The 25330-nt window shown below is 41.4% G+C and overlaps 1 protein-coding gene across 1 annotated transcript in view; it reads left to right on the top strand.

Annotated features, from left to right (window-relative positions):
- Positions 1-4022: 4022 nt before the first annotated feature.
- Positions 4023-25330, top strand: part of LOC106603305 (transmembrane protein FAM155B) — a 63812-nt gene continuing 42504 nt past the window's right edge. Inside the window, exon 1 of the mRNA XM_014196819.2 lies at positions 4023-5211. Within this exon, the coding sequence (XP_014052294.1) occupies positions 4486-5211 (726 nt within the window). The 5' untranslated portion in view covers positions 4023-4485. The remainder of the gene's footprint in view (positions 5212-25330) is intronic.

Here is a 25330-nt window from a genome sequence, read left to right as displayed (position 1 = left end):
TGTGCAGACAGGTCTGGAATAGTGTGCTTGTATACAGCTTTTTCATACCATTTTTTTTTTTTTTAATTGCATAAAAGCTACATAGGCTTGAATGGGAAGTATTTGAATTCCCACTGCTCTTGAGCCGTTAAAGATACGAACACCAAACAAATGCTTACATGTGCAGACTGACTCAACTTAAATTGCTTGTCAAAAGATTGTTGATGCTATTTATTCATTTTGAACTATAACCGTCTAAAATTAGCATAAAAGTTCCATAGACTTCAAAGGCACAATTTTATTCAACACAGCTTTGTGCTACCATTCCTACTTCATAAACTATAAAGCTCGTCTTATCCCCACTCATTTCAATTGCGGAATGCAGGCTTCAACATTCTAAGCAGAAATCACTGCCATGAAACTCAGAATGTTCAAACTAAAACATATTGTATGTCTTAGTTTGTGACTCACTCTAACCTACTATACTAGCCACTAACCCACTATCATAACTCCACACTTACAAACCACCCAAAATAGGTCACTATAACTAACACATAGCCTATGAAAAACCTATTACTACCATTACTACTACTACCATTACTACTGCCGACACTACCACTACTATTTCACAACTATAAATACTTCAAGACTTGCAAACACACCACATTTACTGAAGTAAATGTAATTTTCTAGTTGTCTATTTGATCCACTTCAGTAACATTAATACACAGCAAGTTATACAAAACATGTCCCTGTTAATTAGCTATACTGTTATTAAAAGCACTTTGCTAATATTAAGTTCATATATAGTTTATGAGACAGTTCTCTACATCACTGATTTAAAGAGAGTCACTTTCATTATTTTTCCAACAGGTGTCACTGTACGGCAAAAAGAAGTGTGCTGAGTTAGGTCAATGGTTGACAGTTACTGAATACCTGATTCACACTATATATATACTGTACTGTATATATTCACACTGTTTTGCCTTTGTTGGACTATGGTGATATTCCTTTACATGAATATCCCAGACTTACACGTACACACTAGAAACACTTTACCATGCTGCTCTAAGATTTTTAACAAACACAAGACCTCTTACACATCACTGTACCTTCTATCAGTTAGCAGCATGGTCATCCTTAAAAATAATAACTGATACATGTTTGTCTATAAGCCATTTATGGCACTACCAGTCAAAAGTTTGGACACAACTACTCATTCAAGGGTTTTTCTTTATTTTTTACTATTTTCTACATCTGGAGAACAACAGTGAAGACATCAAAACTATGAAATAACAGCTATGGAATCATGAAGTAACCAAAAAACTGTTAAACAAATCAAAATATATTTGTTATTTGAGATTCTTCAAAGTAGCCACCCTTTGCCTTGATGACAGATTTGCACACTCTTGGCACTCTCTCAACCAGTTTCACCTGGAATGCTTTTCCAACAGTCTTGAAAGAGTTCCCACATATGCTGAGCACTTGTTGGCTTCTTTTCCTTTACTCTGCGGTCCAACTCATTGGGTTGAGGTTGGGGGATTGGGAGGCCAGGTCATCTGATGCAGCATTCCATCACTCTCCTTCTTGGTCAAATAGCCCCTACACAGACTGGAGTTGTGTTGGGTCATTGTCCTGTTGAAAAACAAATGATAGTCCCACTAAGCGCAAACCAGATGGGATGATGTATCACTGCAGAATGCTGTGGTAGCCATGCTGGTTAAGTGTGCCTTGAATTCTAAATAAATCACAGACAGTGTCACCAGCAAAGCACCTCCACACCATTCCACCTCCTCCTCCATGCTTCACGATGGGAACCACACATGGGGAGAGCATCCATTCACCTACTCTGCATCTTACAAAGACACGGCGGTTGGAACCAAAAATCTCACATTTGGACTCATCAGACCAAAGGACAGATTTCCACCAGTCTAATGTCCATTTCTCATGTTTCCTGGCTCAAGCAAGTCTCTTCTTATTATTGGTGTCCTTTAGTAGTGGTTTCTTTGCAGCAATTTGACCATTTAGGCCTGATTCACTCAGTCTCCTCTGAACAGTTGATGTTGAGATGTGTCTGTTAACTGAACTCTGTGAAGAATCAATTTGGGCTGCGAATGAACTTATCCTCTGCAGCAGAGGTAACTCTGGGTCTTCCTTTCCTGTGGCGGTCTTCAAGAGAGCCGGTTTCATCATGGCGCTTGATGGTTTTTGTGACTGCACTTGAAGAAACTTTCAAAGTTCTTGAAATGTTCCACATTGACTGACCTTCATGTCTTAAAGTAATGATGGACTGTCATTTCTCTTAGCTTATTTGAGCTGTTCTTGCCATAATATGGACTTGGTCTTTTACTAAATAGGGCTATCTTCTATATACCACCCCTACCTTGTTACAACACAAGTGATTGGCTCAAACGCATTAAGATGGAAAGAAATTCCACAAATTAACTTTTATCAAGGCACACCTGTTAATTGAAATCCAAGAGCATGCAAAGCTGTCATCAAGGCAAAGGGTGGCAACTTTGAATAATCTCAAATACAAAATATATTGACATTTGTTAACACTATTTTGGTTACTTCATGATTCCATACGTGTTATTTCATAGTGTTGATGTATTCACTATTATTCTACAATGTAGAAAATAGTAAAATAAAGAAAATCCTTGAATGAGTGGGTGTGTCCAAACTTTTGACTGGGACTGTATATAAGCACTCTACTCACCCTACAGAGTCATGGACATTACCGTCTGAGATCACAGAGCTGTAAATCTCAATGTGACTTCTCTGGTTAAATAAAGTATAAATAAAAAATCTATAAAAATATAAGACTGAGCCGAACCGGCTCTGACATTTTTTCTTTTAACATTGTCCTTTCCAGCATAGTTCCAGCAGCTAAGGTGGATGCGTAACCAGGCCAGCCTAGGCCAGCACTGTTTGGCTCAGCATGGCTTGGCTCAGTTTGCCCTATAGTGTGAATCAGATTGAAATCTACATGTATTATATGAAATGTAAGCAAATACCTTCTGTTATTGCATGTGACAAATGTATATAGCAGCCTAGGATCAGTCTAACAATGAGTAAAACAGATACTTGATAACTTTGGGACAAGAAATAGACTAAATTATACTTAATTATAGAAACTGGTTGCAAGTAATCTTATTTAATCCATTGATTTAGCTAATGGGAGAGTCATTTTGCTTGCATTATTACAGTATATAGTGAGCAACAATTCTAAAACAATCTAATTTGTGCAGTAAAATTGAACTTACTTTCTTGTGGACCTAAGGATGTCTTTACAATGCAAACCTGCATTGCAGAGAAATTAAATTTTTCCAGTGCCAACATAATTCTGAGTGTCTATAGAGATGATTAGTCCTTCTCAATTTATTCATTTAAATGTCATATACATGTATTTTTTGTTTTCAATACAATATAAGGCTTGATCTACATAGTTGTTATGTGCAGGACCATAGAGGTTAGGATTATTGTGAGGATTGATTATTATTATTATTGTGCTATACATATTATGGTTAGTTTTTTTATTTTGTATTATTATTGTGATAAACTTTAGTACTAGTAGCTTAGCCAGGCAGTAGTAGAAGGACTACAGTAGCAATTGATGACAATCAGTACCACTCTAAAATATGGCGAGGGGGGTTTCTCTGTCGGGGAAACACCATCAAAGAAGTGTAAAATGAAATGAACTAACATTTAATGATCTTCTGACCTCACATTTTTGGGTTTGTAGTATATCACCACACTCAACATCATCTAAATCCGTATACCATGGCATATTCTTTTACAACATACGAATTGTCACATTTATCTATAGTCACATTAAATATTTTCTTGCGAACCAGATGATAACGTGGTGTTTAATCTCTATCCTTAAATGCCTCCTGGGGTAAAGCTGTCCAGCGAAAGGAATGAATGAAAGCTGGGGAATGAATGGAGCTTGCGTTAATGGGGATGTAAGAGATGTGGAACCACAGGGGCGACGAAGAGCGCAGGCGCCCCAACCCCCTTCAATTAAAAAATCTCAAGGTTTTCTGTGCAAAACCGAAGATGGCGACAGACTAAACGAGACTATAAAGGAGGGAGAAGATGAGAGGCAAATTTCGCTTTTTTTTCATCAGAAACGGAAGAAAAAATAAGTAATTGTGTCATGTTTGAGGATGACAGATATAGAATAAAGATTTCGTTTTTGTACATACTATGCGTTTCTTGTGTGATGCTGCACCGGTGCTGGAGGTGTCAGTAAGATTTCGCAATATGTTACAATTTTGGGTGTATAGGGAATATTATGCCGGACGTTATCTATTTGCAATGGATCATTGTAAAAATTAGACGCCAGGGTTTGGAGCTGGATTGATTTCTTGACACAACAACTTGGGGAAAATGCTTCCCATCACCATGTTGCAAACGAGGTAGGTGACATTGTTTGGGGGATAGCCTATATTGCAGAGGTGAAAAACCCATCTGAGATCGCTTTTGTCTCCCCCCTAAAATATGATCAGGGGTGCTTGGATGTTTCGAAGGGAAGATGACGCCGTGTTAAAAATCTGTTGTGCACCCAAACAAAACGACAAACCCTGTGCCGATTCCGAGAGGGTACAGAAATGGCGAATGTCTTTGGCATCCCTATTATTTTTCACTGTCCTTCTCTCTGATCACCTCTGGCTGTGTGCTGGAGTTAAACTGAGGTCCAAGGATAGGAGCAACCGCAAAATCTGGAGTAACGCGACTGACGGGGTCCACCCGGCTCTAAATGAGGAGAAAATTGGTATTTTTCTAAGCAATTTCACCAAATCCGCTGCTCCAAGTCCTCATTGCACTGATTCTCATAGCCACCACACTCACCTGGAGTCAGCCTGCACCACGTTGTATCAGCAAAAAACTGGCTTTGGGTCCTCTTTCTCAACTCCATCAACGTTCTCGTCACAGATGTTACTTGATTATTTTAGGAATTTCAGCCTTTCTTTTTGTGATTCTTACACCATCTCCGACTTACTGTTGGGGATGTCAAGCCCAGACAGTTTGAATTGCAGTCTTCAGAACATGGTTTTGGATTTGTTTAGAGGCGGTGGGGATGACGAGGATGTCTGCAGCATCTGTATCCAGGCGTACATGCGGCTGGACCAACACGCTCAGGAAAAATATGAAGAGTTTGACTTCTTCTTTCTCAAGTATTTATCGGAGGATTATTCCGTCCGATCCCACACAGAAGACTGTAAGGTAAGATCAACTTGTACGTCCTGTCATAAGTGCATTTTACCTTGTAATGGCTGTTTTATTCAGCAGGGAGCTATGGGCTGAACGGTAAAAGCTCCTTCGTCTTCAGGCAACAGAAGACACATTTACACACAATAAAAGATTTCAGGTGTCTCATTACACAGACAAAGTACCGTATGCCAAAACAATGCCTCTTATGAATGTTTTCCATTTGAAACAATTTATTTGCTCATTCATGAACAGGCCTGCTGTATGTAAATATTCATACTGAATTCCTGAATAGCCTATGAATATAATAATACATGTGGTTCATGGTTGTATAATATCTACCTATAGTAGATGTTTGTTTCCTTGTGCTTCTACAACAAAAATCATGTTAATAGTGTTTTGTTTTTCATGCCACTTCTCAGCTCTGGTATCTTGCCACCTGTGTGTCGAGCTGTGATGATGTCACCCCTCTGTGCCCTCTCTGGGTTGTCTGGCAGAGTCTTTGATGTTCCACTACCTCACAGCACAGGGATGTCTGTGGTGAGGGGTATCTATGAGTCATATTGGACCACAGTCAGACTCTTTGCCCTGGTTGGTGTTGATAGAGCCATGATGCCTTAGGTGTTTCCCAAGTCTCTAATGAGAGCTCGGGCAACCAGGATTTCCTAAGGCTTTGAAACTACTCTGTTTCCGGGTGGCACATGTGGAGAGAGGTGTCACTGAGCTGTAGCCTATTGACCCACAGGTGTAGGTTTAAGAACAGCCCTGATGATAAGAGAGACAGTGCTTCCAGCAAACAGAAGATGTACGCTACATAGAGCAAAGGTTATATTATCTGATGGTTGTCATAAGGTTTTGACCTATGAATGTTCTAAAAACTTGGAAGGCTGAACTAACATCCATTTAAAAGATTCCATGCAGAAACAACACAGGCAAAAAGGCCACAGGCGCACTCAGGGATTTTCAATGAGTGATGGATTTACTTGTGTATATTAACCAACCGTTATTAGTATGTTATTACACAGGTATAAGAGAAACACTACATTTAAAATATATCTAGTTGAGATGGTCATATTTTGAAAACTTCAGATAACATCCACCTTTTCTTGCTGGCTGCCAAGCCATCCAACACCTTGCAATTTAACAACTTCATGTAATGTTACCTTGTTATCAAATGAAAATGTTAGAAGTTGTCCAGAGTATAATTGATCCCACACATACAGTTAATTCTGCATATGCACTCCCCAGCGGTAGAAGCCACCCCATCCTAAGGCTACTAATTGGTTCCCAGGTGCTGCATATCAAAAACAAGACTGTCTTGAAATTTTGTCTCAAGGTCACCTTTTGTAGAGCACATCGGTTGCCCTTCAAGTGTCAACTAAGAAACACCTGTCCACACAGCACTGCACTGTGCTGAGGTGACATGTGTCATGAGTTTACTCATGTCCCCTGCCCTGTTGTCCCCACTTACATCCTCCATTATGGCATTTTTTTCACAAATGTCCAAAATGCAGAAAAACTATTTTAAATAGAAAAAACATTTGATGTATTCCTGTATTAAAATACCATGATTAGTATTTCAGGAACGTATGTACAGTAAGCCCATTCACTTAATAGAAAGCCACATGGCTTCTGCATTTTACTAGTTAACAAACAAAAGGGTCTATTTCTATGTGAGTAGGGACATGAACTGAAACATTTTGGGCCGGAAGAGGTTGCTGTCAGTGTCAATTAGTTCTCACATGTCTCATCTCCTTTGCTGTGGATATTCTTGTTTATATGATCATACACTGGGCTTATGTTGGTTGTAGAGCTTAAAATATGGAGACGGATAGAAGGTGACAGCCCATACAGGCTAATTCCTCATCTTTCCTCTTATGTAGGCTAGAGATGCTGTTATTTCAGACAGTCTCTCCAGGCCCTTGTCCAAAAGCCTTCCCCTGTTTGACAGAATTGTTGCTCTTTCCAAGGACAAACATTTTGCTCACAGTGTGACCTTACAGATCAGTCTTCTTTGGTGACGGGACACACAGTGTTCCTTCAGGCGTAACTGTTATTGATGGTGTCAACCTCTTGGTGGGGTCAGCTACAGATCATTTTCAGTTATGTTTTAACACTGCTAGTGCCAAGTCGTAGCTCCTCCCTCTAGGATGTAATGTATCCCCTGGTTACTACTTTACACAAATGAATAGACACATTTCATAGGTGCAGTGGATTAGAGTGGGATTGTCACTGTCTAATGCTTGACTCATACACATTTACTCTTAAAACTGCTTTGTGTTTTGTAAAACTACTCTGTCCATACAACTATGAATTGTATAGTTCACATATCTCCAGTTCAGTTTAACCTGTAGGCCTATCCCAGTTGTTTTCCTATTACCATATCGTTATCAGAGTAGAGTGTAGGGCTTGAAGGAGATGTTTGTTACCTTTGATTCTACATACATATTTGCTAAGACCGGTTCTCACTATTTAAAACATTACATGGTCAATTATTTATGATCCCCTTCTGCTGCTGCTACAAAAATGCAGCCAGTAAATACAGCCTAGTAGTGAACACTGTGTCTAATCATAATCAATGTTTAATCACTGTTAATCTTATGTACCATCAGCTTTCTTGTAGGAATAACAGGAGCAGCACCTGTGCACTCTGCTTTTAGATATGATAGTAGTCTACGCTTGTACATTCACCACACCAAGCTGCTTTTCCAGAAAGTAGGGAAAATATTGTAATCTTGAAGCTGCAATATGCAACTTTTTGGGCAACCCAACCAAATTCGCATAGAAATGTAACTTATAGATCTGTCATTCTCATTGAAAGCAAGTTTAAGAAGCGGTAGATCTGTTATATGTTATTTGTATGCTTCCCGTTCTTAAGTTTTGTTTTTGTGTCTTTTACTTTTGGTTTGTACACCAGCTTAAAACAACTGAAAATACAATATTTTTGGTTATGGAAAATAGATTTGACAGTGGTTTAGATGGTACAAGGATTCTCTAGACTATACTTGTTTGTTTTGTCACATAAACTGAAATTAGGCTAACTATTAGAATTGTAGCAACCAGGAAATGGAGGAGCGATTTCAGCATATTGCATCTTTAATGAGTACTGTTTATATTCAACCCATATTAATCCCTTTAACACATTTTCACACACATTTTCAGCAATTTAATGTTTTCAATTATTGGTGTGAATATGTGTACTTACTTATTGCGTTATCAAATATACATCCTTTACATTGAATTAAAATACTCCGAACAGCCACATGGTAATTTGTGGACCAGAGGGCTGTGTTTTGGAAGTAACATGGCTGGCTCAAAGAGAGTGTCAGAGTATGAACCAGCTGACTCACAGCACGCTAGAATATCAATGAGGCAATGAGCTTCCTGAAGAATTTACAACAGGGTTGTCACGTACCCACACCCCTAGTATTATTCCAGACCATTGGCTGCTGATTGGCATCATCTGACCAATAAAAGGGTGCTAACCTGGACCATCTCTTTCATAAGCTTGCGGTCATCCTTCTTTACCACATTCATTGAGTAACAAGCATACTGCATCACATCTGTGCAGTGGATACCTGCGGTATAAGTAGAAACAACATCTTGCATTGGGATACCATGAAATTCCTCCAAAAAGGAAGTCATATTAACACTAATAGTAACATTGCGAATTATGTGCTGCTACAGTCGTTACCCTGATAGTTTTTTATATCTTCCTGAAAGCAGTGAAGCCTACAGGGCCCTACTGCTGATGAGTGATTATGTGCTTGCCTTCACGGAAAGCCATGCTGTCTGCCTGCTTATCACCCTGGTGAATGGGCTCCATCAGCTTTGTAATGTGGCCTCCCTCCGTTGTCCTGGATGGCAATATTATAAATGTGCTCACAGAGGAAAGTGGCACCACAGGGAGAAAGACCGTTTCTAACGTAAACAAAGGGATATTTTATTTATGCAGTTAATCAATTCCGTGCCTAACGTTTGAGGTTTTCAAGTAATATCTGATCTTGAGATTGTGTGTATTTTTTTATTTTGGCTTTGCATTTATATTATTCATTACATTTCATAGTAAAGGGGTTGAATACATATGCACGCACCACTTTTATGTTTGTAATTTCTTAGAATTTTTTGAAACAAGTAATTTTTTTCCTTTCACTTCACTAATTTGGACTATTTTGTGTATATCCATTACATGAAATCCAAATAAAAATATATTTAAATTACAGGTTGTAATGTAACAAAATAGAAAAACGCCAAGGGGGATGAATACTTTTGCAAGGCACTGTATAAAGCTGACCGCCATTGGACTCTGGAGCAGTGGAAACGCTTACTCTAGAGTGATGAATCACGCTTCACCATCTTGTAGTACGACAGACGAATCCGGGTTTGGCGGATGCCAGAAGAACGCTACCTGCTCCAATGCATAGTGCCAACTGTAAAGTTTGGTGAAGGAGGAATTATGGTCTGGGGCTGTTTTGCATGCTTCGGGCTTGGCCTCATAGTTCCAGTGAAGGGAAATCTTAACGCTACAGCATACAATGACATTCTAGATGATTCTGTGCTTCCAACTTCGTGGCAACAGTTTGGTGAAGGCTCTTTCCTGTTTCAGCATGACAATGCCCCCATGCACAAAGCGAGGTCTATACAGAAATGGTTTGTTGAGATCGGTGTGGAAGAACTTGACTGGCCTGCACAGAGCCCTGACCTCAACCCTATCGAACACCTCTGGGATGAATTGGAACGCCGACTGCAAGCCAGGCCTCATCGCCCAACATCAGTGCCCTACCTCACTAATGCTCTTGTGGCTGAATGGAAGCAAGTCCCTGCAGCAATATTACAACAACTAGTGGAAAGCCTTCCCAGAAGAGTGGAGGCTGTTATAGCAGCAAAGGGTTACCAACTCCATATTAATGCCATGATTTTGGAATGAGATGTTCGACGAGCTGGAGTCCACATACTTTTGGTCATGTAGTGTATTTAATAGTATAGTTTGAGGTGTCTTTCTGAAAAAATATTTGTTGGTGCCAAAGGTCAATATTGCTAGTTATAAAAGTTTTATTACACTTTCATTATGCTTGGGCATCATATAAAATCCCTTGTAAAAAAAAAAATGCAGAATTGGAGCAGTTTTATATTCAAAAACAAAATCTTTCTATGAACCAATTTCAATAATTAAATAAGATGAGTTTCAAACAGTTTTGGCATCAGCACTTCAAGTTGAAACAAACTCCAGAGAACACCTGATGACTAATTTACTGTAGAAAACTGACACCTTGCATTTCAATTTGTTGCGCAAGGGCATTTTATTGAGTGAGATTGTATCCATCTGCGTTTATCTTAAGATTTGGCACAAATAACTTTGTATCAAAGGGTGCGAAGATACTTTGACAAATGGAATTATGTCACATTTTTACATTAGAGTGATTCCTCACGAAACCAGGACAAAACGAGACCATGATTTTTTTCACAAGATTTAATCCATAGAATGGTCTTTTGGAGGAAGGATTGTTGACATATATTTGTATCTAAAAGCACAATTGAGAAATAATTCATCAAAGTTAGTATATTTATGACATTATGGTCTCTTGCTACTTTTAGAGTTATGATCCAATTTGTAAACATTACAAACAGTGAACGTGAAATTGGATTCAAAATGCCCTCTGCTGGTGATTTGCAGAATCAGAATGCAATAAAAATAAATCTAATCAAATCAAATTTTATTGGTCACATACACATGGTTAGCAGATGTTAATGCGAGTGTAGTGAAATGCTTGTGCTTCTAGTTCTGATAGTGCAGTAATATCTAACAAGTAATCTAAGAATTCCCCAACAACTACCTAATACACACAAATCTAAAGGGGTGAATGAGAATATGTACACTGCTCAAAAAAATAAAGGGAACACTTAAACAACACATCCTAGATCTGAATGAAAGAAATAATCTTATTAAATACTTTTTTCTTTACATAGTTGAATGTGCTGACAACAAAATCACACAAAAATAATCAATGGAAATCCAATTTATCAACCCATGGAGGTCTGGATTTGGAGTCACACTCAAAATTAAAGTGGAAAACCACACTACAGGCTGATCCAACTTTGATGTAATGTCCTTAAAACAAGTCAAAATGAGGCTCAGTAGTGTGTGTGGCCTCCACGTGCCTGTATGACCTCCCTACAACGCCTGGTCATGCTCCTGATGAGGTGGCGGATGGTCTCCTGAGGGATCTCCTCCCAGACCTGGACTAAAGCATCTACCAACTCCTGGACAGTCTGTGGTGCAACGTGGCGTTGGTGGATGGAGCGAGACATGATGTCCCAGATGTGCTCAATTGGATTCAGGTTTGGGGAACGGGCGGGCCAGTCCATAGCATCAATGCCTTCCTCTTGCAGGAACTGCTGACACACTCCAGCCACATGAGGTCTAGCATTGTCTTGCATTAGGAGGAAGCCAGGGCCAACCGCACCAGCATATGGTCTCACAAGGGGTCTGAGGATCTCATCTCGGTACCTAATGGCAGTCAGGCTACCTCTGGCGAGCACATGGAGGGCTGTGCGGCCCCCCAAAGAAATGCCACCCCACACCATGACTGACCCACCGCCAAACCGGTCATGCTGGAGGATGTTGCAGGCAGCAGAATGTTCTCCACGGCGTCTCCAGACTCTGTCACGTCTGTCACGTGCTCAGTGTGAACCTGCTTTCATCTGTGAAGAGCACAGGGCGCCAGTGGCGAATATGCCAATCTTGGTGTTCTCTGGCAAATGCCAAACGTCCTGCACGGGGTTGGGCTGTAAGCACAACCCCCACATGTGGACGTCGGGCCCTCATACCACCCTCATGGAGTCTGTTTCTGACCGTTTGAGCAGACACATGCAAATTTGTGGCCTGCTGCAGGTCATTTTGCAGGGCTCTGGCAGTGCTTCTCCTGCTCCTCCTTGCACAAAGACGGAGGTAGCGGTCCAGCTGCTGGGTTCTTGCCCTCCTACGGCCTCCTCCACGGCTCCTGATGTACTGGCCTGTCTCCTGGTAGCGCCTCCATGCTCTGGACACTACGCTGACAGACACAGCAAACCTTCGTGCCACAGCTTGCATTGATGTGCCATCCTGGATGAGCTGCACTACCTGAGCCACTTGTGTGGGTTGTAGACTCCGTCTCATGCTACCACTAGAGTGAAAGCACCACCAGCATTCAAAAGTGACCAAAACATCAGCCAGGAAGCATAGGAACTGAGAAGTGGTCTATGGTCCCCACCTGCAGAACCACTCCTTTATTGGGGGTGTCTTGCTAATTGCCTATAATTTCCATGCGTTGTCTATTCCATTTGCACAACAGCATGTGACATTTATTGTCAATCAGTGTTGCTTCCTAAGTGGACAGTTTGATTTCACAGAAGTGTGATTGACTTGGAGTTACATTGTGTTGTTTAGGTGTTCCCTTTATTTTTTTGAGCAGTGTACATTTAAATATATGGATGAGCGATGGCCGAGCAGCATAGGCAAGGTGCAATAGATGGTATAAAATGCAGTATTTACATATGATATGAGTAATGTAAGATATGCAAACATTATTAAAGTGGCATTATTTAAAGTGGCATTGTTTAAAGTCACTGGTGATCCATTTATTAAAGTGTCCAGCAGTCTCTCTGTGTTAGTGATTGCTGTTTAGCAGTCTGATGGCCTTAAGATAGAAGCTGTTTTTCAGTCTCTCGGTCCCAGCTTTGATGCACCTGTACTGACCTCACCTTCTGGATGGTAGAGGTGTGAACAGGCAGTGGCTCGGGTGGTTGTTGTCCTTGGTGATCTTTTTGGCCTTCCTGTGACATTGGGTGCTGTAGGTGTCATGGAGGGCAGGTAGTTTGCCCCCGGTGATGCATTGTGCAGACCACACCATCATCTGGAGAGCATTGTGGTTGAGGGCGGTGCAGTTGCCATACCAGGCTGTGATACAGCCCGACAGGATGCTCTCGATTGTGGATCTGTAAAAGTTTGTCAGGGTTTTGGGTGACAAGCCAAATTTCTTCAGCCTCCTGAGGTTGAATAGGCGCTGTTGCGCCTTCTTCACCACACTGTCTGTGTGGGTGGGCCATTTCAGTTTTTCTGTGATGTGTACACCGAGGAACTTAACATTTTCCCCTTCTCCACTGCTGTCCCTTCGATGTGGATAGGGGGTTGCTCCCTCTGCTGTTTCCTGAAGTCCACGACCATCTCCTTTGTTTTGTGGACGTTGAATGAGAGGTTGTTTTTCTGACACTACACTCCGAATGTCCTCACCTCCTCCCTGTAGGCTGTCTCGTCGTTGTTGGTAATCAAGCCCACTATTGTTGTGTCGTCTGCAAACTTGATGATTGAGTTGGATGCATGCATGGCCATGCAGTCATGGGTGAACAGGGACTACAGGAGGGGACTGAGCACGCACCGTTGTGGGGCCCCAGTGTTGAGGGTCAGCGAAGTGGAGATGTTGTTTCCTTCCTTCACCACCTGGGGGCGGCCCGTCAGAATGTCCAGGACCCAATTGCACAGGGCAGGGTTGAGAACCAGGGCCTCCAGCTTTATGATGAGCTTGGAGGGTACTATGGTGTTGAATGCTGAGCTGTAGTCAATGAACAGCATTCTTACATAGGTATTCCTCTTGTCCAGATGGGATAGGGCAGTGTGCAGTGTGATTGCATTATCTGTGGAGCGGTATGCAAACTGAAGTGGGTCTTGGCTAGCAGGTAAGGTGGAGGTGATATGATCCTTGACTAGACTCTCAAAGCACTTCATAATGACAGAAGTGAGTGCTACGGGGCGGTAGTCATTTAGTTCAGTTATCTTTGCCGTCTTGGGTACAGAAACAACGGTGGCCATCTTGAAGCATGTGGGGACAGCAGACTGGAATAGAGAGCGATTGAATATGTCTGTAAACACACCAGCCAGCTGGTCTGCGTATGCTCTGAGGACGTGACTAGGGATGCCGTCTGGGCCAGCAGCCTTGCGAGGGTTAACACGTTTAATTGTTTCACTCACGTCGGCCACAGAATAGGAGAGGGGGCGCACTCCATGTTAGCGGGCCATGGTGGTGGCACTGTATTATCCTTAAAGCGGGCAAAGAAGGTGTTTAGTTTGTCTGGAAGCGTGACGTCGGTGTACGTGACGTGGCTGGTTTTCTTTTTGTAGTCCGTGATTTCCTGAAGACCCTGCAACATATGTCTTGTGTCTGAGCCATTGAATTGCGACTCCACTTTGTCCCTGTGCCGGCATTTCGCTTGCTTGATTTCTTGCGGAGGGAATAACTACACTGTTTATATTCAGCCATATTCCCAGACCTCTTTCCATGGTTAAATGCGGTGGTTCACGCTTTCAGTTTTGCGCGAATGCCGCCATCCATCCACGGTTTCTGGTTAGGGTAGGTTTTAATAGTCACAGTGGGTACAACATCTCCAATGTACTTCCTTACTCACTCACCGAGTCAGCATATAGATGTGATTGGTTACATTGTCTACTACAGGGTCCCCCAACTGGCATTTAGGTGATTTTATTTGCCCCCCCCCCCCCCAAGTTTCAGAGAAAAAAAAGTAATAATATATATTTTTATTGTTGGACATAAAATACTGTAAAAACACCAGCAAATCAGCTCCAAGTCATTTTTATTTTGGAAATATGTTCCAAACTATTCCCACGCATAATAGAGAGATACAGTACCAATCAAAAGTATGGACACTCCTACTCATTCAAGGGGTTTTCTTTATTTGTACTATTTTCTACATTGTTGAATAATAGTGAAGACATCACAACTATGAAATAATACATATGGAATCATGTAGTAACATTTTACTAAATTACTCACGATAAACGTTCACAAAAAGCATAACAATTATTTTAAGAATTATAGATACAGACCTCCTCTATGCACTCGATATGTCCGATTTTAAAATAGCTTTTTGGTGAAAGCACATTTTGCAATATTCTAAGTACATAGCCCAGGCATCACGGGCTCGCTATTTAGACACCCGGCAAGTTTAGCACTCACCATAATCATATTTACTATTATAAAAGTTTGATTACCTTTTGTTGTCTTCGTCAGAATGCACACCCAGGACTGCTACTTCAATAACAAATGTTGGTTTGGTCCAAAATAATCCATTGTTATATCCGAATAGCGGCGTTTTGTTCGTGCGTTCCAGACACTATGCGAAATGGTAAAGAAGTGTCGCGCGCATGGCGCAATTCGTGACAATAAAATTCTAAATATTCCATTACCGTACTTCGAAGCATGTCAACCGCTGTTTAAAATCAATTTTTACGCCATTTTTCTCGTAGAAAAGCGATAATATTCCGACAGGGAATCTCCTTTTCGGCAAACAGGAAAAAATCACAAAGGCGGGGGCGGTCGGGTCACGCGCATAAGCCCAGAGTCCCTTGATCGGCCACTTGAGAAAGGCGATAATGTGTTTCAGCCTGGGGCTGGAATGACGACATTCTGTTTTTTCCCGGGCTCTGAGCGCCTATGGACGACGTGGGAAGTGTCACGTTAGAGCAGAGATCCTTAGTAAAAGATAGAGATGGAAAAGAAGTTCAAGAAATGGTCAGACAGGCCACTTCCTGTAAAGGAATCTCTCAGGTTTTGACCTGCCATTTGAGTTCTGTTATACTCACAGACACCATTCAAACAGTTTTAGAAACTTTAGGGTGTTTTCTATCCATATGTAATAAGTATATGCATATTCTAGTTACTGGGTAGGAGTGGTAACCAGATTAAATCGGGTATGTTTTTTATCCAGCCGTGTCAATACTGCCCCCTAGCCCTAACAGGTTAAATAAAGGTGAAATAAAATAAAAATAAAATAAAAAAACTTTGCATGCACAAGATTTTCAGGATCATGACTCTATTAACCATCATCCTCCCTCCAGAGTTGGCGTGTCCTTTATATGCTTTCAGGTAACACAGGGAAGTTCTTAATTCCCCATTCTCCAATTACCTTGTGTATCAGAGATACCTCTGCTGACTAGTTCGTGTGAACATGTTCCTATAGGGGTTCATTACACAGACTTCATAATGTTAAGTGCCCAATCACACACCATTGTCCTTCCTCCAATAGTCTCTAGTTTCAAATTTCATTGTTTCATTAGTTGTATGTACAGGATACACATGGTATACACCATCCAACGCAATGCTTACTTACAGGTTCCTTCTCAACAATGCAACAACAATAAGAAATAATACAAGATAAGAATACAAACATAATGTAAATGGCTCAGTAGAATAAATATAAAACAGGAAGGCACAATTTATAGTCCAATATTTACATGTGTTTTTGGGAAGGGGGGTTTGGGGGGCAAGTGTTTAAATTGTCTGGTAGCAGCAGTTGTGATGTGTGTGTGTGTGTGTGTGTGTGTGTGTGTGTGTGTGTGTGTGTGTGTGTGTGTGTGTGTGTGTGTGTGTGTGTGCGTGCGTGCGTGCGTGCGTGCGTGTGTGTGAGTGTGTGGATGATTGTATAAATGTATAGGTGTGGGTGTGAGTGAGTGTGTGGATGATTGTATAAATGTATAGGTGTGGGTGTGGATGAGTGTGTGGATGATTGTATAAATGTATAGGTGTGGGTGTGAGTGAGTGTGTGGATGATTGTATAAATGTATAGGTGTGAGTGAGTGTGTGGATGATTGTATAAATGTATAGGTGTGGGTGTGAGTGAGTGCATATGTGCTAAGGTGCGGAGAGTCAGTGCAGGTGGTCAGTCCAGTGCAAGTGTTCAGCAGTCTGATGGCTTGTAGGTAGAAACCGTCTCTGAGCCTATTGGCACCATACCTCATGCTCCGATACTGTCTGATTAACAGTAAGGGAGTGAACAGCTCATGGCTGGGGTGTGTGGGGTCCTTGATGATCCTGCGGGCCACCCTCAGGCACCATTTTGAGTAGATGTTCTGAATGGGTGGGAGCACGGTCCCAGTGTTGTACTGGGCCATCTTCACCTCCCGTTGGAGGGCCTTGAGGTCCCAGATGGAGCAATTCCCGTACCAGGCCGTGATGCAACTGGTCAGGACGCTCTCGATGGTGCAGCAGTAGTATTTGGAGAGGACCCGGGGTGTCATGCCGAATTTCTTCAGCCGCCTTAGGAAGTAGAGACGCTGTTGCGCCCTTTTGACAAGAGTGTTAGTGTTGTTGGTCCATGTCAAGTCCTCAGTGATGTGGACACCGAGGAACATAAAATTGCAGACTCTCTACTGCAGTTTCATTGATGTGGATCGGGGCATGTTCCCTCCTCTGCTTCCTGAAGTCAACAATCACGTCCTTTGTTTTGCTGACGTTGAGGGAGAAGTTGTTGTCCTTGCACCACAATGCCAGTTCACTTACCTTCTTCCTATAGGCTGACCACTGCCGACAGTGTGAGACGATCAAACAAATGTTCATGAGGATGTGCTCTGTGATAGGCCACCAGGGATAACATAGTATAGTAATGACCTTCTCTGCCCACAGCTGGTGTAACCCTCACATGGTCTTGGTGTCCTTTCTGATTGGTGCCCACCTGGAAGACCCTGGGGCCTGATTAATAAACTGTGTGTACGTACAAAATATACCCCAAAAATGTGCGTGCGCCAGTTTTCACGCAAATGTTAGCATTTATACAAATTTTACTTGACAAGAGAATGTACTCATCTCCCGCAAACCTTAGACCATGCGGACACACATCTGCTAGTGGTTGAAATATTGTATTGCAAGCTGGCAAGTAAGTGTTTTGTGCAAATGGGCGATATGATGAAAAGCTTATTCATAAAGAATTTGCGAAAAACTGATTTATTTTTAGAATCTAAAATAATTAGACATAGGAATCTTATAATTAGACATACAGTACCAGTCAAAAATGTGGACATACCTACTCATTCAATGGTTTTTCTTTATTTTTACTATTTTCTACATTGTAGAATAATATATTTTATATTTGAGATTCTTCAAAGTACCCACCCTTTGCCTTGATGACAGCTTTGCACACTCTTGGCATTCTCTCAACCAGCTTCATGAGGTAGTCACCTGAAATACATTTCAATTGGCAGCTCTGCCTTGTTAAAGTTTATTTGTGGAATTTCTGTCCTTAAGACGTTTGAACTAATCATTTGTGTTGTGACAAGGTAGAGGTGGTATACAGAAGATAACCCTATTTTTTTAAAGACCAAGTCCATAAAATGGCAAGAACAACTCAAATAAGCAAAGAGAAAAGACAGTCCATCTTTATTTTAAGACAGTGAAGGTCAGTCAATCTGGAAAATATCAAGAACTTTGAAGTTTCTTCAAGTGAAGTCGCAAAAACCATCAAGCCCTATGATGAAACTGGCTCTCATGAGGACCACAACAGGAAAGTAAAATCCAGAGTTACCTCTGCTGCAGAGGATAAGTTCATTGGAGTCACCCGCCTTAGAAATTGCATCCCAAATAAATGCTTCACGGAGTTCAAGTAACAGACACATCTCAACATCAACTGTTCAGAGGAGACTGTGTGAATCAGGCCTTCATGGTCTAATTGCTGCAAAGATACCACTACTAAAGGACACCACTAATAAGAAGAGACTTGCTTTGGCTAAGAAACACGAGCAATGGACATTAGACCTGTGGAAATCTGTCCTTTGGTCTGATGAGTCCAAATTTGAGATTTTTGGTTCCACCATCATGTCTTTATGAGATGCAGAGTAGGTGAACGGATGATCTCTGCATGTGTGGTTCCCACTGTAAAGCATGGAGGAGGAGGTGTGATGGTGTGGGGGTGCTTTGCTTGTGACACTGTCTGTGATTTATTTAGAATTCAAGGCACACTTAACCAGCATGCCTACCACAGCATTCTGCAGCGATACGCCATCCCATCTGGTTTGCGCTTAATGGGACCTCGAGGCTGTGTAAGGGCTATTTGACCAAGAAGGAGAGTGATGGAGTGCTGCATCAGATAACCTGGCCTCCACAATCACCGGTCCTCAACCCAATTGAGATGGTTTGGGATGAGTTGGAACGCAGAGTGAAGGAAATGCAGCCAACAACTGCTCAGCATATGTAGGAAGTCATTCAAGACTGTTGGAAAAGCATTCCAGGTGAAGCTGGTTGAGAGAATGCCAAACGGGTGCAAAGGTATCATCAAGGCAAAGGGTGGCTACTTTGAAGAATATCAAATATAACACTTTTTTGCATTCTACGTTATTCCATGTGTGTTATTTCATAGTTTTGATGTCGTCACTATTGTTCTACTATGTATAAATTAGTAAAAAGTAAAGAAAAGCACTTTAATGAGTAGGCGTGACCTAGTAGCCTCGTAAATAGACAGGCTAAATATATTTCAAGTTTTGCAATATCATAAGCAGCATGGTTTATAATACCGGTATACTGTCGAATTTAACAGCTGATCTATTACATAGAAGTAGGCCTATGTATCAAGTTTCAAGTTTTTATTGTCATGTGCACAAGCACAGTGAACTGTAAGTGCTGTTATTGTGAAGTGGAAACGTCTTGGAGCAACAACATCTCAGGCGCGAAGTGGTAGGTCACACAAGCTCACAGAACGGGACCGCCGAGTGCTAAAGCTCGTAGCGCATAAACGTCTATCCTCGGTTGCAACACTCACTACCGAGTTCCAAACTGCCTCTGGAAGCAACGTCAGCACAAGAACTGTTCGTCGGAAGCTTAATAAAATGGGTTTCCATGGGCGAGCAGCCGCACACAAGCCTAAGATCACCATGCGCAATGCTAAGCGTCAGCTTGATTGGGGTAATGTTTTGCCCCCATTGGACTCTGGAGCAGTGGAAACACGTTCTCTGGAGTGATGAATCACGCTTCACCATCTGGCAGTCCGACGGACCAATCCGGGTTTGGCGGATGCCAGGAGAACGCTACCCGAATGCATAGTGCCAACTGTAAAGTTTGGTGGAGGAGGAATAATGGTCTGGAGCTGTTTTTCATGGTTCAGGCTAGGCCCCTTAGTTCCAGCGAAGGGAAATCTTAACGCTACAGCATACGATGACATTCTAAATGATTCTATACTTCCAACTTTGTGGCAACAGTTTGGGGAAGGCCCTTTCCTGTTTCAGCATGATACAGAGTGAGGTCCATACAGTGTACAAAGCGAGGTCCTTATAGAAAAGATTTGTTGAGATTGGTGTGGAAAATCATGACTGGCCTGCACAGAGTACTGACCTCAACCCTATCGAACACCTTTTGGATGAATTGGAACGTCGATTGCAAGCCAGGTCTAATCGGCCTACATCAATGCCCAACCTCACCTCCAGAAGGCGAGGTCAGTACAGGTGCATCAAAGCTGGGACCGAGAGACTGAAAAACAGCTTCTATCTCAAGGCCATCAAACTGTTAAATAGCCATCACTAGCACATTAGAGGCTGCTGCCTATTACATAGACTTGAAATCACTGGCCACTTTTTTGATTTGGATTTTAATGATCTTGTGGCTGAGTGGAAGTTCCTGCAGCAATGTACCAACATTTAGTGGAAAGCCTTCCCAGAAGAGTGGAGGCTATTATAGCAGCAAAGAGGGGACCAACGCCATATTAATGACCTATATTTTGGAATGAGATGTTCGACATGCAGGTGTCCACACACTTTTAGTCATGTAGTGTATTTGACAGTATGGGTAGGCTACAGTATTGCTGTGCAATAGGAGCGTTTTCTATTTTCTATTTAATCACATAGCCTTTACCAATGCAGGACATATTAACCTAATGCCAATAGTTCCAAATTATACAGCAGATAAAGGGCGTTATTGTCACCATAAAAGGTGATTGGAGGCATTTTCCAGGCAGAGTTTTAATGCTGTTCACTCGCTCACAGTTTTACGACAGGTCTGATTTATAGTAGGAAACATGCATACAGACTGTATGTATGGCGAGTGCCAGGTTTATTAATCTTAATATTTTGTCCGTGCGCAGACTTTTCAGAAATGGCGCAGAAATGTTGTGTAGAATTTACGCAATGGTTACAAATGAGGAACATTTACATTTCACCTTGTCTCCCATGCAGCCCCCCCCTGCTTTAAGGGACATAGTGATCCATCATCTGTCAAGATCATTTTGTTTACTCATAATTTTCTTGCCAAAGCCAATCAGTTTGTTTACAGCTTAAAATCACTTGCAACACTGAATTCTTATGCCCTATTTGTAACTTGAAGCAGTATACTATGACTTCTATGCTGCGACTAATCTGTATGGCAACTAGCGGAATGGACTGAACATGATCCTTTACTATCTCTTTACCATAACCGTTACCAGATTTCATACATTTCATTCTGATTGCAATGACAACTTTTGTCTTCAGCACGTAGTAGAATATTAACACCTGGAGGCTGGATCAACACTTCTGGGGCTCCTGCCCTCTGAACCAGTACTGATAGGAATGTACTGTGGTGGATAACGCACGTCAGGAGAGGACTCACATTTAGCTGATCAATGTAAGCTGTTAATGAATCCAATCACAGGGATGTTTAATGAGATCTATGGGGACTTCAGCATTACAGGTTGACCTGTCACGCTTTAATGTCTTCATATGGCAGCAGTTACATTAGACTGCTTACTCAGATATGAAATGATGTTATATTTTGCCCCAGAGCAGTAACTGTCTGATATTCAGACCACTAGTTCCACCACTGAGGACGTCTGTGTGGGTGCTTGTGTGTGTTTGTCGTTTCTCTGCTACATGGATAGTCCAAAGATCTTGACAATAGTTGTATAACAGTGTAGCTGTGTTAATTTACATGCAAATGTAATTCCCGTTACCATTGTCCAGACACCCCATCTCACATTACTGTGTGGCCTGTGCTCAGCTGCTCCACTCCATGTGAATGGCCCTGGGTAAGTTCTGTCTATGAAACGTCTGCAGTCAGTCAGTGTTGTTATTGTATTCTGTGAGGTGTGGGTGGAAACTGTTTGCATGATCCGTTTCCTCAGTCTTTATTTAGCTGTCCAGGCAGCTGACTGTGTCCAAAGGAAGGGTTGGCAGTTCACAAGCTCCTAGCCTTCCCTCGGGACTCCCGTTCAGGGGAGTCTGCCGTTACCATAGATACGACAGTCCATGACTAGCAACCTTCCTTGTATGATTTAGAGAATAATCACAATTAGAAAGGATTTGTTTAAATTTAAACTAGCCTCTGAAGTGTTTACCGGTAGTGCCCATTTTCAGATATTTAGATACCTCGACTTGGTGCAGATGAGATAAGTGGTGAATGGTGATAGGGATAGGATTGTTCAATTTATTATCAAGAATTGACAGAATTGACATAAATATTACTGTCACATTGATTAGATTGGCACCACTCAATCTGCAATAGTTTTTTTCTGGAAAATGTCTTGGGTGCATTGAGCTTGAAGTTCTATCATGGAGTATAACAGATTTGATTTCCCTCTTTAGAGATAAAGTAGAGTCAATATTAAACATCATCTCACAGTTAAAGGGATACTTCCGGATTTTGGCAATGATGTCCTTTATCTACTTTCCCAGAGTCAGATGAACTACTGGATACCATTTTTATGATTCTGTGTCCAGTATGAAAGAAGTTAGAGGTAGTTTTATGAGCCACTGCTAACTGCCGTTAGCGCAATGACTGGGTATCTGCTAGCATAATAGTCAAATCAAATTGTATTTGTCACATGCTTTGTAAACAAGCAGTGAAATGCTTATGGGCCCTTCCCAACAATGCAAAGAAAAATACAATTGAGAATGAATAGACAAGTAATTAGATGTTATAATATAAGTAATAATAAATACACAATGAGTAATGATAACTTTGCTACATACACGGCATACCAGTACCGAGTCAATATGCAGGTGTACGAGGTAATTGAGGTAGATATATACATATAACTAGGAATAGAGTGACTAGGCAAAAGGATAGATCGTAAACAGTAGCAGCAGCATATGTGATGAGTCAAAAAAGTTAGGTCAAAAAAGGATAAATGCAGATAGTCTAGGTAGCTATTTGGTTAACTTTTTAAAAACGATTGATCAGTCTTTTGGCTTGGGGGTAGAAGCTGTTCAGGGTCCTGTTTGTTCCAGACTTGGTGATCGGTATCGCTTGCCGTGCGGTAACGGAGAGAACAGTATGACTTGGGTGGCTGGAGTCTTTGACCAATTTTTGGGCTTTCCTCTGACACCACCTGGCATAGAGGTCCTGGATGGCAGGGAGCTCGGACCCAGTGATGTACTGGGATGTACACACTACCCTCTGTAGTGCCTTGCGGTCGGATACGAAGCAGTTGCCATACCAAGGGGGTGATGCAGCCAGTCAAGATGCTCTCAATGTTACAATGGTAGAACTTCTTAAGGATCTGAGGGCCCATGCCAAATCTTTTCAGCCTCCTGAGGTGTTCGTGCCCTGGTGTGTTTTGACCATGATAGATCCTTAAGGATGTGGACACCGAGGAACTTGAAACTCTCGACCCGCTCCACTACAGCCCATATTTGCATTTGAGGTTTGGTCCAAAAAAGTTTTGAGGTTGGAGCATAAAAGACACATTTTTATATAAGGAACTGGCAACTTGTAAACATTGAAATTAGGGTAGAACTTCAACTTAAATACATTAACTTAACCTGAGTAACAGGTTCTTACTTGGCCTTCCCTGTGGCTCAGTTGGTAGAGCATGGTGTTTGCAACGCCAGCATGGTGTGTGCAACGCCAGGGTTGTGGGTACGATTCCCACGGGGGGCCAGGACAACAAAATAAATGCATGAAATGAAATGTATGCATTCACTACTGTAAGTCGCTCTGGATAAGAGCGTCTGCTAAATTACTAAAATGTAAAATGTACATCAAACTAATATCATCAAAACTCTGTATACGTTGAAATTGCGTTGATAATTTTACATAGAAACAAACTATCTTTTTCATCCCATGGTTGTAATTATGTTTAATTTTATATTTGATTACAAATATTTGATTTGACCTTGTTTCAATGTTGGTACTAAAATGTTATGTTTGAATCAATGTCATTGTTTCAACGTCATGCCATCAACCTAAATAAAGAGGTACTGTATATTGAAATAAAATGTGAAGCCACAGTCCAACGATTGACTCCTACTGGTATATGAGGGTTAATGCAGTTCAGTAAGAACGAATCCACCATCCAGATGCCTACCTCTATGTACCCTGTTTAGCTTTGGAAACAAGCTGTGTACGTTTCAGCTGAGCAAGTTTCGGCTGAGGTATCATGTCAACACATTTAGACATTGATCAGCTTCCATGCTCATTTGCGAAAACCACCTAAATAACATTGAATAGTTGAGAGTAACTCCTCATTTTTCTTACACAAGCTGTATGTGAAAGTCAATTCTTCTCTCCAATAACCGTGATCCAAATTCCATGACCGTCACAGCCCTACCTGTGCTTATTTTCTATTATGCCTGCTACAAGAAGTTGGTCATTATTAGTGGATGTGAACTTTGCTTGGTTCTGGCTACATGTTTTATGAAAAAGGGCATTTTCATAGAAAGACTTGAAAGCCAGATCAATGACATTTGCAAGCATGTTAAACTATTTTGATCAAATAATTAAATTATTAGTGGGTCTTATGGTTGTGGAAGGCTTATATTTAGCCCTGAATTCATTCGATTATTGCTGACTGTTTGAAATGCAGTGTATTGAGCTTTAATTTGCAACACAGCTTATTTAGAGAAAAACATTTTTTTTAATCGAGATATATATCGTGAATCGCCCATGAATTTGAAAAAAATCTAGATATGATCTTTAGGCCATATCGCCCTGCCCTACATAGAGCCTTCTGGCAGCATTATGGAAAGTCACCCTTCCATCACATTTTTGCCCTTGATGCAATATAGAACATATTATTTTATGCAGCAATGTGCCTTGAGCACGAAGGGAGAATGGTGCTTGTTGTTCACCTCGTGGGCTAATAGCCTACCTATAGCTAGCAAAGTGCGAGCCTGGGGGGTTCTTTCAGTCTGGAAAACTAACAGAAAAGGAGTGAATGCAAAGTGTGTTGAAAAGAGAGGTAAGTTAGCAATTCCACCAAGATTCTATCCACTTCTTCTTTTTGTCCCGTTGTCGCATAGAGATGTACAAAGATCGAAGTTGAATCGGTCTCAATGGCACTGCCCGTGCACTCACAGATGCGATAATGGGATAGACACAATGTTGCGATCTCTATACATGTCTATGCAACA

The sequence above is a fragment of the Salmo salar genome, chromosome ssa04, assembly GCF_905237065.1.
Source record: "Salmo salar chromosome ssa04, Ssal_v3.1, whole genome shotgun sequence".
In the NCBI taxonomy this organism is placed as follows: Eukaryota; Metazoa; Chordata; class Actinopteri; order Salmoniformes; family Salmonidae; genus Salmo; species Salmo salar.
Note: the sequence above shows the minus strand (reverse complement) of the source record. Positions and strands in the feature narration are given on the sequence as shown.